General features: G+C 38.9%; 1 protein-coding gene across 3 annotated transcripts in view; it reads left to right on the forward strand.

Moving 5' to 3' along the window:
- Positions 1-16,917, forward strand: part of unc5db (unc-5 netrin receptor Db) — a 165,127-nt gene that overhangs the window by 49,922 nt on the left and 98,288 nt on the right. For all 3 annotated transcript variants that reach the window (XM_062051502.1, XM_062051503.1, XM_062051501.1), the window contains exon 3: positions 5,310-5,513. In XM_062051502.1, the coding sequence (XP_061907486.1) occupies positions 5,310-5,513 (204 nt within the window). The remainder of the gene's footprint in view (positions 1-5,309; positions 5,514-16,917) is intronic.

Genomic DNA, 16,917 nt, shown 5'->3' on the forward strand with positions numbered 1-16,917 from the left:
GGGCTATAGAGCGTTTTCTATTCGGGCTCCAGTACTATGGAATGCCCTCCCGGTAACAGTTAGAGATGCTACCTCAGTAGAAGCATTTAAGTCCCATCTTAAAACTCATTTGTATACTCTAGCCTTTATATAGACCCCCTTTCTAGACCAGTTGATCTGCCGTTTCTTTTCTTTTCTGCCCCCCTCTCCCTTGTGGAAGGGGGGGCACAGGTCCAGTGGCCATGGATGAAGTGCTGGCTGTCCAGAGTCGGGACCCGGGGTGGACCGCTCGCCTGTGCATCGGTTGGGGACATCTCTGCGCTGCTGACCCGTCTCCGCTTGGGATGGTCTCCTGCTGGCCCCACTATGGACTGGACTCTCACTATTATGTTAGATCCACTATGGACTGGACTCTCACTATTATGTTAGATCCACTATGGACTGGACTTTCACAATATTATGCTAGACCCATTCGACGTCCATTGCATCCGGTCTCCCCTAGAGGTGTGGGTGTCACCCACATCTGCGGTCCTCTCCAAGGTTTCTCATAGTCATTCACATTGACATCCCACTGGGTTGTGAGTTTTTCCTTGCCCTTATGTGAGCTCTGAACCGAGGATGTCGTTGTGGCTTGTGCAGCCCTTTGAGACACTTGTGGTTTAGGTCTATATGAATAAACATTGATTGATTGATTGATTAAGACCCATCTTTTTGATATGGCTTTTACCTAATATTAGTTATTTTATTGAAGTCATTCGTATTTTTTGCAAGATTTGATTTAGTTATATTTATTTATCATATATTTACTGTATATTCATTTTATTTATCTTTTTTATTCATTTATTTATTATTGTTATTGTTTTTAATCTTCATACGTCTTACTTGTATTTTATTGTCTATCTCTACTCATGGTTCTTACTATTTTTGCAAGTTTGATTATTTTTACTTCCCAGCGTTCCCCAGATGAGCCATCTACCTCAGGGGTTGTCCGCCGTGCTGTGGAGGGGGGCTTTGGGTCAGCGTCCTGGTGGCCATGGTCTGTTGACCTCCTGGTGCAGATGTGATAGTGTTTACTCACATGTCTCCTCTGTACTCAACCATGCATTCATTTGTTTATATATGTGCATATGTGTGTGTGTGTGTGGTGGGTATTTGTGTTTGGTATCTGTGTGCGTGCGATAATGGGGGATCTGGGTCACCGGGGTATTGTTTTTTAACTGTGTAAAGCACTTTGCGTTGCATTTCTTGTTATGTATGAAAAGCGCTTTACAAATACATCCGCCTGGATGTGACTGTGGGGACACATTTATAGAATAAATGTGTTTGCATTCACATTTGTATTTGCTTCCTTTTCTTACGCTCTCGCTCTGTTATCCCTTTCTTGGAAGTGGAAACAGCTTGTCGATACCTGCCAGAGTCAATCAGGTCTGTAGGCCGCTGGGTTGTGTGCCGTACCAAGACCATCTCACAGAAACAACCTACAACTGACAATCTCTGCTCTGTAATCACTGGGGATCCCGCCTCTGAGACTCCAGCCTGGCCACAACAGACCGTGTAATTGCTTCCTATATTGCACAACCTTTTAAAATTGATCACAGACCATGTACGAGGCTGAATTACATTTCCTGCAACCAAATTCTGTATGTGTAACCATTGTCTGTAACGCTGTAACTAAATCCTTTTATTTTTAACAATTACAATTCAGTTTTTCGGGGATACATTTACTACATGTACAATGTACTACATTGCCATGAACGCATTTTGTCTCAGGGATATTGTAGATTTCCTTTTTTTTTTCCAATAACTTTTTTTCCATTAAAAACTAAACTTTTTGACACTTTAATTACATCAATTATTCATATATATATTTATACAGTACAGGTCAAAAGATTGGACACACCTTCTCCTTCAATGCGTTTTCTTTATTTTCATGACTATTTACATTGTAGATTGTCACTGAAGGCATCAAAACAATTATTGAACACATGTCCGTAATATCATCACTGTATGTAGTATGCCCTTGGTTGGAATTTAATGTAATGATGTTATATTTATGTTACTGCATCAGGCCTGGCCCTAACCAATCTGGCGCCCTAGGCAAGATTTTAGGTGCCCCCCCCCCACCCCCCCACATCGGCAGTGAAGTGTATATACTCACCAGAAACCAAATAGCTTTATCTTTGACCTTTTTTTTTTACTTAAAGAAAGCAAATTAACATATTATATGAGAATGTTATGTTATGATTATCTTTAACCGAATCACAGCAGTGCTCAAATTAAAAAACAGCATTCCCTCTCATGTGATATTGCTTAATTAACATTAATGATGTGCACTTTAAAAATTAGTCTTACAACTATACCTAATATATAAAGGGGTGGAAAAGTGACTATTACCTGCAGGGCAAACATTAGCTAACCAGAAGGCAATAACAATGTAAACAAAAAACACCTGCTTAAAAGATCTAATACAAATGTCCCTGAGGAATGTAAGGTGGGAGTACTGTAATTACCTAACGTTACATTATTATTTTCCATAACAATTTAGCCCCCTCCACAATATTAACCCGACGTTAAAACAGAACTAGCTATTTATTGATTAGCAATTGCCGAATCATGTAACATTAGCTTAATGCGAAAAAAGCCAGGTTACTATCACATTCTGTAACAGACAAATAATTTCATGTAGGCTAACGTTACCTACCTGCTACCTCTGTCTTTTTCTCCTTTCTCCTCCTCTTCTTTTCTCTTTTATCTTCCCTGGGCACCTGACAGTTTTGGCCGTTTTGACATCTTGTGTTGATTTTTTGATGTGGTAAGAGTCATGATACGGGAAGGGAGGGGGCGCACCGTGCAGGGGGTTGGGGGGGGCGTAATCTTGTAACAAATAATATTTCTATTAAATAGGCTTTACTTTGCATTTTAATTAACGTGGGATTATTTTTTGTATTTAGAAATAGTAGTACCAACTTTTTTTCTTTTTTTTTTCTCCAACATTTGTGGCACTGGCGTGGCGCCCCCTGATGGACGGCGCCCTTAGCATTTGCCTATACGGCCTATGCCACGGGCCGGCCCTGTACTGCATTATAGTATTCTATTGTAAATATTGTACATTCTGAGAGAGTTGTGTGAGCTGAGAGGTATCTGAGCATAATTGTATTTAATAATTGTCTGTAATTGTTTGTTGCGTATCTTGTCCTGTATTGTACTGTATCGTATTAATTTTAAATGTATTTGGTCCCCTTTGAAAACGAGATGCTGCATCTCAAGGGGTTTTCCATTAATAAATTCAACGTGAAAACTTCACTGCTTTTGGGTTTTGTACGTGACGATCACTAAGACTGCAGTCACATCGGATAAATATTTTTATTTTTATTTTTTATTTTATTTTATTTATTTATTTTTTATTTTTATTTTTATTTTTATTTTTATTTTTATTTTTATTTTTATTTTATTTTATTTATTTATTTATTTATTTTTATTTTTTATTTTTTATTTTTTTTATAATGTCCTGTCCAGCTTCTCAGGCAAATCATATAGCAGATGTAGATGCCCATATCGGCTGTTCAGATTTACTTTACAAAAGAGAAGTGTAGGATACTTCTCTTGTTGCCTTACTTGTATTTTGACTTTTTTAAATGTATTTATATTATCATTTGGTGCAGCCGGGCCGGAGCAGGAGGGGATAGAAAGAGAGAAAAAGAAAGACAGAGGGGGGAATTGTGGGGACAAGAGGGGGATTAGACAGAGAGACAAAAACAACAACAGCAAACACAACAACAACAACAACAACAACAGAGCAACATCAGCAAATACGACATGTACAAATATGATGGTAAAAGTAATAGCAAATAAGCAGTTAGCGAAAATTTTAAAAAAAATACAGAAATGACAATGAGCATTATTACACTAAAAATGGAGCAATATGAATACCAATAGAAATAGTGCTATTGATAATAAACAATACCAGTACTTTACCTTTATTATCAACAATACAATTGTTCAAATGCAACAATACATATACGTAATGATAACTTGAGATACGAAAGAATGCAGAAAAATGGAGGGGAAGAAAGAGAAGCAACCTACATTAACCTTGTAGATTGTTATAGTAACAATAGGTTAAGCTTTGTCAGTGTGCCATGTGTTATACCCAGTTTACCCTAGGGCAACAACGTTAATATATGTTTGATGAAACGTGATTATGTGCATGAGTGTATGTGTGCATATGTACTTGTATATGGTCGGATAAATATTTGATTCATATCCACATATGAAAGAGGCCCGGGTCGGGTATCGGATTTGAAAATTTGGAATTGCATTGTTCACATTGGCATGAAAAAAAATCTGATACAGGTCACATATGGGCAAAAAAATCAAAACCCAAAAATCTCACACTGAATCAGACATTTCAAGCTGCAATTGTCATGATCCGTGGCCCGGATCAGGTTTTGTTATGTTCTGTTAGTTTTGGACTCCATAGTTCCTGTTTTTGTGCACCCTTGTTTGTTTTAGTTACCATGGTTACTTAGAATTTCCATCTGTCTCTGATTAGTGTTCGAGTGCGATCAGGCACGTTGTTCTGTCGGCTCGTTTTCTGTTTTTTGTACCTCTTTGAGTTTTGATAATTAAGTCATGTTCATACCTGCACGCCATGTGGTCCGTCTGCATTTCGGGAGTAAGCTGCGAAAACCCCAACGTGACAGCAATAATCTCCCAAAAAAGACCTTCAAAAGAATGAGGAGACTTCGCTTAGATTTGTGGACTTATCTTGGTGTGACTTGTAATTAAAACAAGGATATCTGGGGTGGAAAGAGCACAAACATGCTCAGTAGGTAATGTTGTCTGATTTCAGCCCGTATCATGGTTCCTTGAATAAGCCTTCACATCGCTTAGTTTTCAAATGCCATTGTGGCTTTCAAGGAACAATGGTTGTAAACTGCTTGTCAAGAGACCGTTGCAGGCTGACAGCAGCGAAGAAGCTGTTATTGTCTCAAACAAAAATGTGCCAGATATACTCTACATTCAGACTCCACAGCCTCAATTTGGCTAATCACTGCCCTCTTGATTCCCTTCCACTTGGTTTGCTGTGAATCCATTTATCTACAAATTGCTCTGAGTGGACCAATTTTGCTCTAATGGAATAGATGTATACTCTTGTGGACAATCACCTCTCTGGAATATGTTATTTTCTGATGATTGGAAAATTCAAAACAGCAATCGTGTTACATTTGTTGGCAGTCACTGTTGACACTGTTCAAAATAAAACAGTATGCACAAGAGGAAGTAAAAGTGACTGTTTTCAGTCGAATAACTTAAGTGTTTGCTTGCAGGTGCTCGAGGGGATGCCCAACCCGCGGTGCAGGGCACCCTGCCGCACTTCATCCTGGAGCCAGGAGATGCCTACATAGTCAAGAGCAATCCCATTAAGCTGCGCTGTCGAGCCACACCCGCTTTGCAGATCTTCTTTAAATGCAATGGAGAATGGGTTCACCAGAACCAACACTTCTCCACTGAGTATAAAGACGTCAGCACTGGTAAGATAAAGCTTTGTGACCTCATCACAGATCATATGTCCACAGGCTGCATAATAACCTTTAAGTTCATTGTAAAATAGACTTGCACAAATTGAATTGGAAGTACTGACATGATGAATACTTGATAATAAAAATGAGACACTCTCGATACACATTTTGCATATTAACCATCAAGTAAGGGAGGTTAATAAGTCTTCTTCTGTCTTGACAACGCTTATAGTCAAATAAATACTGCCAAGTGACATTTGTGGTTTCCCCAATGGCAGACATGTGATACTAAGAAATCTCTCAAAGTTTTATAAGCGTTAGACAAATGGTCAATGATTTATGGGACATGACTAAATCCTGCTTGTGCCCCTGTAAAGATGTTAATTGCGTCAATGTTTTTTTTAAAACTAGTTTTGTTCCCATTTTACACACACTTGCTTATCAGTCGGCTAAAAATGTGTACCAAATGTGTTGGTAATTTGTCTTAAGCTACAGTGGGTCTTTTGTAGACCGCGTGAAAGTCATTTCAAGGGTCAAACATTGGGATTTATTGATAGTGCCACCATGTGGTGTACTATAAATAGAATATTAAATATAGTTTACTAAATTTAAGATACATAATATCCCATGCAACACAGCCATGGTACCCGTTTTGACATCTTTTAAACCTTTTGTGTGCAGTGGTTCAGGAGGAGAAGAGTTAGTTTACTCACACAAATACAGTCATTGGCCCACTTTTTTACTGCACCACATATGTAGAAATCTGTAGAACTGTCAAAGTTCCTCAGCTATGTTAACACTGCTGTACCATACACAACCGTACTTTTCGGACCATAGGACGCACCTATTATAAGGCGTGCTGCCGGTGAGTGGGTCTCGTCAGGTCTATTTTCATACACAAGGTGCACCAAATTATAAGGCGCATCAAACGGGTTATAATATGATTGTGAAGGTCTTTGTGGTGGACGGTCAGCTGAATAAAAAAGTACCAATAACAGTATCATTAGTCCAGAATGTTACCAGTCCTCTTGGACCGACCCAATTACCTTATTTTCTGGACCATAGGACGCACCGGATTATAATGCGCACTGCCGATGAGTGGGTATCATCAGTCTCACCGATCACTCGCTCGACTTCCGTCTGCTCCAAGCAGCTAACAGTTCATCCTCCGTATGTTCAGGCTCAAAAATATAAGGTTGTGAATCCTCATTTCTCCAAAAAAAAATGTATCTTTGGTGTCTGTTACCAAGTCTGCCATGATTACAACACACACGTGTTTGTCTACGGAAATAGAAACATACATTGACGCTTCTATGGAAACTGAAATATATACGCTGAGAAAAATGCATAAAATTACCAAAATACGGTACAAATTTGTAGATATTACATATTGTTATGAAGGTGTATGTTACTCCAACATTATATATATATATATATATATATATATATATATATATATATATATATATATATATATATATATATATATATATATATATATATATAATATATATATATATATATATATATATATATATATATTAGGGCTGCAACAACTAATCGATTAAATCGATTATTAAAATAGTTGCTGATTAATTTCGTCATCGATTCGTTGGATCTATGCTACATGTACAAACAGCTGACAAACAATAATCAACATAAGTATGGTGCCAGTATGCTGGTTTTTTTCAATAAAATACTGGATAGGATAGAAATGTAGTTTGTCTCTTTTAGCTGATTATTAATTGATTAATCAAAGTAATAATCGACAGATTAATCGATTATAAAATTAATCGTTAGTTGCAGCCCTAATATATATATATATATATATATATATATATATATATATATATATATATATATATATATATATATATATATATATATATATATATATATATATAGATATATACTTACAGTGTGTATATTGTACATATTACATATAAGGTGTATGTTACTACATTATTTATATACTTGCAGTGTGTATATAAAACGCTGATAGAGGGTTTTGATGTTGTTTTAAAGGGCTTTGAAGGCTACAATGCTGACTCCCATTAGCCACACTTTGCTAGCGTGTTTTATCATCTTTAGAATCCTATAATGATTGTGAACGAAGGGCAAAATTTGAAAAAAAAAAAGTGCAGTTCCCCTTTAACACAGCAGAGAAAGATTGTTTCTCTGAAATCTTTGGTTGTTTTAACAACCTTTTCCCTTTTAAAATAAACTATCTAAGGAACTCTGTTATAATTTTTTTACAAAAGCCTTACTGGAGCTATTTCCACACAGCAACTGGAAGTGATGTCACATAAAACCAAACAGTACGTTATTCATGTCAAACATATTTTGAAAAGAAGATTTGGTGTTTGTGTCCGACCAAGTCAGTGTCGTCACACCAAAGTTTAATGTATGTGAAATATCAAAGTTGTCGGAGCTCCTGCTTGCAATCATCCGGCTGTAGTGGATTAACAATAAGATTGGCCACAGGATGATCTTTCCAAAGACCGTCTTGCATTGATGGCATCGGTTCGCCTTATCAGGAATAAACACAAAACCAGATAAGCACGGTCTTAAGTGCACCACTTGGTTGTAGCTCAGCAGTAGTCAGCAACATTGCACATTGAATTGGTCCAGTTTATCACGGTAGAGATCAGCGAAGAACCAGAACGTTATTGATCAGAGCGTGGGCACTTCATTGCCATCAGGAACACCTGATAACATTTCCTGTTTACCAACTAGACTGATGAATCACCCAGTACTGCAAAGCTGAGAATGCACTTCAGATCCCCATGCACTCCACACAATTACTGTATGCTCATGGGTATCAGTGCATACTTTTCTATCCACAATTCAAATCAAAAGAACCATCTAAAACCTGAGGGTGTTCTTGTAAGACTTTGCAGTGCATACTTGCCAACCTTGAGACCTCCAATATCGGGAGGTGGCCGGGGGTGGGAGAGGGGTGGGTCGGGGGGGGGGGGGGGGGGGGGGTCGTGGCTAAGGGCGTGGTTAAGAGGAGAGTATATTTACAGCTAGAATTCACCAAATCAAGTATTTCATATATATATATATATATACATATATATATATATATATATTTATATATATATATATATATATATATATATATATATATATATATATATATATATATGTGTGTGTATGAAATACTTAACTTTCAGTGAATTCTAGCTATATATTTTTTTTAATTTATTTTTTTAGATTTTATTATACATATAAATAAAAGACATACTTGAATTTCAGTGTTCTGCAGGCTATCCAGTAGATGGCAGTATTGTCCTGTTTAAGAGTGTCACAACATTGATGTTTACGGCAGACAAACTGCTTTACAGTAGACTAAACGTGACTGCTGTTGTTGTGTGTTGTTACCGCGCTGGGAGGACGTTAATGAAACTGCCTAACAATAAACCCACATAAGAAACCAAGAACTCTCTCTCCTTGTTGTGCACTCTACTCTCTAAAAGCCGTAGATGTTATGACGTCATTGGGCAGGCAAGCTGTTTATATTGTGGGAAAGCGGACGTGAGAACGGCTGTCCCCACTCAGGTCCGCATTGAGCTGGAGGGGGCGTGGCCTCCAGCTCCGGCTGAATACCGGGAGTTTGTCGGGAGAAAATCTCTGCCGGGAGGTTGTCGGGAGAGGCGCTGAATACCGGGATTCTCCCGCTAAAAACGGGAGGGTTGGCAAGTATGTTGCAGTGACAACTTCAACATTGTAGTCAGTCTATCAGATACAGAACCGTTATTTTCTTAATTTTTCCTCCATTTGCGGTATCCTTTCTGGTCCAGTTTGCAATGCAGCCATAAAGGCAAAATGGCAATTTTAAAGTGTTTTTTCGAACTGGAACACATCGATGTGTTACAATACTCCCTTTTATTTCAAATATTAATTTGACATTGGAGTTGAATGCATTCAAGAGTGGGGGCTGTATACCATCTGAAGAAGTTACAGTATATACACACAAGAAACTGTCATCTAAACTGACCGATAACCAGTGTTTGGAAAAACGGTGTTACTTAATACTGGCTTTACTAATGCCGATTGCTTTTCTAGTAATGAGTAATCTAATTAAATAATTTTTTGTAAGTTACAACACTGTTACTGATACGTTTGATGTAACGTGGCACACTACTTTTGACAGTACTGGAATCCCAGCAAGTTGACTACAGGAATTAGCTCTTTAGTAGTGCAAGTAGCAACCACCGCACACACACACACACCTGACATGTTACTACTACTACGGTGGGATAAAGAACACTCAATAAAGCGGGGACATTCAACTACATAATGAAGGGGGCCGCAGTTTTAAGAGTCTAAGGGCTCAGGGGCCGGACATCGCGTTTCGAATCGACATTACTTAATTGCAAAGTAAACACATTGGCTTTCACACTGCACTGTCAATAAATTCATTATCCTGCTCTTGCTACTCGTTTCCAGTTAGACAGATCGTTAACAACATGAAAAAACAGAAGCTCCAGATTGATGTTCCTTCTTTTGAATTATTTTCCCTTCCTCAATTGTATTTATTTACTCTTCTTCCTAAATTTAGGTTTGTAAGACTGAAAATATAAACATAAAATAAAAGTTAGAAAACTATGACATCCATTGTAATCTCATGGCATTCAATCGATCGCAACTGGACTGTTTTGTTTGTCTTCGAAGACGTTTTGCCTCTCATCCGAGTAGACTTCATTAGTTCATACTCATAGATTTAGACTGGTCAGTTCTAGTCTTAGACTTAGATTGGTCAGATCCAGTCTTAGACTTAGATTGGTCAGATCTAGTCTAGCGGCTAGTGCCTGGTCAAGGATGGTTTCGCCCTATTGTAGTGAGAAAAACAAATGTTTTGATGCAAACGAGCAATCCTACTGTCAAAGCCAACGACAGCTGTTGAAGTGGAATTTCCCCTTGTTAGCATTGAGGTATTGTGTGGCAGAACGCTCGCTGTGGATCAACTATTGCCAGTCCAAAAGAGTCGGAATCCCTCACATCAGCATTCCATTCATTTGTAAACAAATGGCGCTAATGGCATTGTGGTCACCTTCTGGGACCAGAATGTTTCAAACTCATGTTATTTGCTGAATGCTAAATTGTGGAGTCTTTTAGGCAGTGGTGTGCCGTCAGGGCCAGCAAGGCCTTCTCTGCTGGCCTAACAAAACCAGAAATCATGATCATAACTAAAGATACAATTTTTTTTTTATTTACTTGTGATTTAGGGCTATATAAATAAACATTGATTGATTGATTGATTGATACTTTCCCTAAATATCTGAAAGTATTCATATTCTCTTCATGTCATATTATGCTCCTTCTAGCAGAGGTGGGACCAAGTCATTGCTTTGCAAGTCACAAGTAAGTCTCAAGTCTTTGCCCTCAAGTCTCGAGTCAAGTCCCGAGTCAAGACAGGCAAGTCCCGAGTCAAGTCCAAAGTCAAGACTGGAAAGTCTCAAGTCAAGTCACAAGTCATGCATTTTGAGTTTCGAGTCCTTTCAAGTCCTTTTAACCACAGACTAATATTTTTACACAGATTGTGTATGCTTTTAAAACGTTGTATTTATTTATTAAAACAAGTGCATTTGAAATAGCAGGAAAAAAAATAGTACTGACATTGCAATTCATAATAGCACTATTAACCAGTCATTTTAATAGTGTAAACAAATTTAAACATTTAACTCATTCCTTTACAGAATAAACACCTTTGCAAAAACAAGTGCAACTGTACTTATTTGTACAAAAGTGTTAACATTGTATGTCCATGGCATATTGCATTGTAACTAGTTCCACAGCAGTTTCTATTCTGTTCTTACCTTATCTCATTGATCTCATCTCATACTGTATGTGTGTTGATGTGTGCGTACACATGAAAAACATAACAAATACATGAACATAACAATGAACAGAGTTGTACTTTTTAGATGTCAGGGCCCTATGCAATATGTACACATATTCTTAATATAGTATACATTTTAACTGACCTTTATTTGACTATGTTTGTCTTTTTGTAGGTGGCTAAAATACGCGGTGCTGCTGACCGCCGTCTAACGTTACGTTATTGTGTGTGATACATTGACTAATGTAACGTTATTTGTAGGTACCTCATGCAACCCTGCTTAAAAAAAATCACTTGACAAAAAGTATGAATAAGGTAGCAAACTGCAGTGGACGCAACAGATTGCCGTGTTTGCAATGACGTTATAACCACAGACATCTTATAAGTAGACGCAGCATTGGTTGCTGTGACGCGAGCAAATTGCATCTTGAAGTGGTGATGAGGAGCCGGCGAGCAGCCTAAACTGACAGTTGACAGGTAGAAAACAAAGATGCCGGGCTGGTGTTCAGCGTTTTCCTGCTCAAATGAGCGGACTGTTGAAAATAGGAATCGGGGGATTACTTTTCACAAGTAAGATTTAACATTAATGTACTATTGGTTGTATTTTAAGAAAATAACATTACCACAGAGTTGAGAAGGAGCAAAGATCTTCAATATTTGTATGTGAAAATCACAAAGAAATCTTCTGGGGGAGGATGACGCCCCTAAAGGGGTTTGGTTTACAAACTTTCAGCCCCACCTAAAACAAAATTCACCAGCCGCCACTGATTATGATGCATTCTCATTTTAGGCAAAATATAAGACAATACTTTCTTAACAGTATAATTGTAACCAGGAATAAGTCTTCAAGTAACAATATTCAAATACTAACATTGTTGGGTAAGACAGCATTTGGTTTTATTCTGAATCCAGTGAAACAGATTGGTGGTTTTAGCTGATATAAAGACTTTCAGGTGTTTATATATGTTTAAGTATTTGGCAGAAGCTTTTATCCAAAGCGACATACATAAAAAATACATATATAACAATCACTGTAAACATTATCATTTAAGGGAAGAATGTAATACAAAATATCAATACAAAGTGTCAAGACAGAATAAACAGAGATACAGTCTATAAGATATATAGATATCTAATGTATTCATACATTGTTTATGTAGGATATACACATGTATATATAACCTAATCATATTGTTTCTTCAATTTAAAAATAGCTGACCGTTTTTTTCCCCTTTCTCTGGGGATTATATTCCCAGTTTTGATCTCGGACGTCTGGTCACTTATAGCATATAAGAATATTATATTACTGTTAAGCAAACTATGAATAATAAAACACGCCAAAACATGTGTCCTTTATCATAGCTACACGTATGACAACAAAGCGCGTGAAAATCAGTGGTATTCAGTGAGGTAAGATGAATTAAATGCGCTGACAGTTCATTGCTCCTGCCAAATGAATTGCACTAGTAGAGCGGATCACCACTCCAAGATGGCGGCCCCACGTCTCGTCTGCGCCAGTAGGCAGTAGCGCTCGATGCTGCGTACCCTTACAAGATGTCTATGGTTATGACGTTAGCAGTGAGTTTACAGCCTCACTGATTTAACTACACAGCAAATAAAAGTCATGTTACTTAGCCAATAAACGTTAGCTTACATTCAAAACGTACCCTTCTTTGTGCATCTTCAAATGTCGAACGAAGTTGGAAGTTGTTACGTCTCCGTCTATAATATTCGAACTGCATGATTTGCATAGGGCTATTCGTTTTTTGTTGACCGAGTCGTAGTTTTAATACCCGAACGAAATTAACTTTGGCATAATTGTTTGTCACTGCCGCATTGTTTGACAATTCTTCTTCATTGGTTGTCCTGCAATTTGATTGGATGAGAGCTGTGTGATGAAAACAGCGTAGATCTAATTTGATTGGCTGTTGTACTGAGAGCACACCAGCTGATAGGAACAACACGCTGATAGACACAGACGAAGAAAAGGAAAAATACGGAGCGGCGCGCTCCCAAATAACTTTTTAATCTTTGGGTTTTGGGGAAAGTAGCAAGTCATGTCAAGTCAAAAGGCTCAAGTCCAAGTGAAGTCACAAGTCATTGATGTTAAAGTCTAAGTCGAGTTGCAAGTCTCTTTACAATTTGTCAAGTCGAGTCCAAAGTCATCAAATTCATGACTCGAGTCTGACTCGAGTCCAAGTCATGTGACTCGAGTCCACACCTCTGCCTTCTAGTGCTGTTGTTTTTAGTTTTAGTTTGTATCCAATCAGAATTCAGCTAGCTTATGTTGCCATGCTATACCAAATCTGCCCGGGGCCTTCAGAATCAACAATGTCTGTGCACTGTAAAAGAACGGACACACACAGTTGATAGATAATTGCGATAGCCAATCAGATCACGAGTTGTTGTCAGTAAGCCCTTCTAGCTGGCTTCACGTTGAACGTGACATTTACGCGTCGGTTCGCAGCCGAGTGTGAAGCGACTGGGATGAGAATCAGCACCTCCAAGTCAGAGTCCATGGTTCTCGCCCAGAAAAGGGTGGAGTGCCATCTCCGGGTTGGGGAGGAGACCCTTCCCCAAGTGGAGGAGTTCAAGTACCTCGGAGTCTTGTTCACGAGTGAGGGAAGAGTGGATCGTGAGATCGACAGGCGGATCGGTGCGGCGTCTTCAGTAATGCGAACGCTGTATCGATCCGTTGTGGTGAGGAAGGAGCTGAGCCGGAAGGCAAAGCTTTGATTTACCGGTCGATTTACGTTCCCATCCTCACCTATGGTCATGAGCTTTGGGTTATGACGGAAAGGACAAGATCACGGGTACAAGCGGCCAAAATGAGTTTCCTCCGCCGGGTGGCGGGGCTCTCCCTTAGAGATAGGGTGAGAAGCTCTGTCATCCGGGGGGAGCTCAAAGTAAAGCCGCTGCTCCTCCACATGGAGAGGAGCCAGATGAGGTGGTTCGGGCATTTGATCAGGATGACACCCGAACGCCTCCCTAGGGAGGTGTTTAGGGCACGTCCGACCGGTAGGAGGCCACGGGGAAGACCCAGGACAAGTTGGGAAGACTTTGTCTTCCGGCTGGTCTGGGAACGCCTCGGGATCCCCCGGGAAGAGTTGGACGAAGTGGCAGGGGAGAGGGAAGTCTGGGCTTCCCTGCGTGGGCTACTGCCCCCGCAACCCGACCTCGGGTAAGAGGAAGAAGATGGATGGATGGATGATTGGGTACTCACCGGGACCGTTAGCAGATGAATTTGAGAACACATACAGTTGATAGACTGTTGCGATAGCCAATCAGATCACAAGTTGTTGACAGTAGCCTATCTAGGTAGCCTGATGTTAACGAGACTGTGATTGGAAACTCACTTGTCATTCCAAAGTGAGTATCCATTCACAAGTGGGAGGTGTTGCGCCGTAGCCATACCGGGATAGTAGAGAAGGAGAACAGATATATATTTGCAAGGCCATTTTCAAGAAGGATATTTAAAGAGAAACTACATCTTGTGAGACCATGTCAGCCAACCCCGGAAGCTAGCTCAGCTGTTCTGGCGATGAAATGCTCGCCATTTCCACTCGAATAAGCCGACGACGAGGGGGTATCGCTGGCTTATAGGTCCTACTAATTGTGAGTTCAAATATTTTATTTTTGAACTTTTAATATCTATCTATACATCCATTTTCTACCGCTTGTCCCTTTTAGGGTCGCGGGGGGTGCCGGAGCCTATCTCAGCTTTTTTTTTGCTATTTTAATTTTGACAGTACCACATAAGATATAATTTAATTGCTGAGGCGTTTTAATAGATTTTTAAATGCGCCAGAAAATAACCCGTTTTGTAAACTGTTGATGTGATTAGGGTGTAAATGTGTTCCTGGATAGTATTTCTCCAGCAATGGTCATGTGGTGACATAAATTATGGTACTTTGAGAGGTAATCATTGAAGTCGGACATCACTGAAGGCCTAGGTGGGAAACGCACGGCCCGCCACTGCTTTTAGGAATGGTTGAAAGGAAAGAGTTGTATGTGGGAGATAGGTGGTGTCGTAGACCACCTCCTCCATTCGAGGATGGTTTTTCAACCTTGAAATAGATGGCTTCCCTCACTTCTCTTTGGTATGATCCGTCCTCCCTGTCCAGATCGGTACATTTTTGTTCTTAAAGGAGTGTTGTTTCTCCCTGAGGTGCAGGTAGACATCTGAGTCTTGGCCTGAAGACTTTGTTGTCAAAGTAGTGCTGTTTCACCCTGAGGTGCAGATAGAGCCGAGTCTTGGCCTGAAGATATGCTGTGCAATGCGTCCTCTTAGTGGTTGTTTTGTTTCCCCAATATATGAACCAGTACATTCATCATTACACTGGATAGTTTTACACAAATCATGTCTATCGTGTATTTCACATAAACAAAACAGAAGGGTTAGTGTTAATACATATATAGTAATAATTCTGAGACATGCAGCGCACCAAGCTGTGATTGTTCATGTTTTTCAGTCAGCACAGAGATAACATAACATTGTGTATTCCAGTAGGCTCTAATGAAAGAGTGGTTGGGAAGAGGGAATGGCAAACCTTCTCCATCAAGCGTTGACAGTGCCATTCGTCAAAGGTATCCTTCGGAAACAGGGACTTATACCGGATTCAAAGAAGCAGAGCGCGCAACGGATATGTTGTCGCTGGAAATTTTTCCCCACACCAGAAATCACTGAAGTTCCAGTAATCAAAGACAAGCTGCAAAACATTCAGCCAAAGGACAAATGCATAATGTATGCCGGCTAATATTTGTAATAATTCACAACAAATCTGTTTCATCAACCCACCAAAGGTTTGATTCGTGTGTTATTGTATTATGCTTGGTTATGAGAACATATTTAATGACATTTGCAGAAAAAAATAAACAAGGCTGATAAGTACACCAGTAGTAGCCAAACGTATTACTAAATATTTTTGTGAGCAAACTCTAAGTAAAACCTTAACTAAAAAGTATTTGATTTGGGAATTATCTACATGAGGCCAGAAAGTGATTTGGTAGGTGGGAGTATAAATGAAAAGGGAACTATAATAACTATACACACATAATAAACATATTACACATATCACAATAACCCAGTGGTTCTTAACCTTGTTGGAGGTACCGAACCCCACCAGTTTCATATGCGCATTCACCGAACCCTTCTTTAGTGAAAAATAAAATGTTTTTTTCTTAATTTTATCTTAATTTATAAATATTAACCATGAAATGATGTTATTATATCAAAGAAATACTAATAAAGATATATTTTACAAACAGAATGTACACATGATCCCATGTTTACATCTCATTGTGCAACATGTGAATGTTTTAATGGGAATTAAATGCGATATCTGAAAGGGGTACAAATTATTTCCAAAGCAGGAACCCCACCCAGACATACAATACTAGTGCGCAGCTCATGAAAAACAATATTTTTGTTATTGTCATCGTAAGTGGGCCAAAACACTTATATTAGAAAATAATCTCATGGAAATGACTGCTGTCATTTGATTATAATAATAAAACATTTAACTTATTTAGTCAGGTTTGGGACAGGTGTGCTGCTGGTGTGACCAC

This window comes from Entelurus aequoreus, linkage group LG06, assembly GCF_033978785.1.
Source record: "Entelurus aequoreus isolate RoL-2023_Sb linkage group LG06, RoL_Eaeq_v1.1, whole genome shotgun sequence".
Lineage (NCBI taxonomy): Eukaryota > Metazoa > Chordata > Actinopteri > Syngnathiformes > Syngnathidae > Entelurus > Entelurus aequoreus.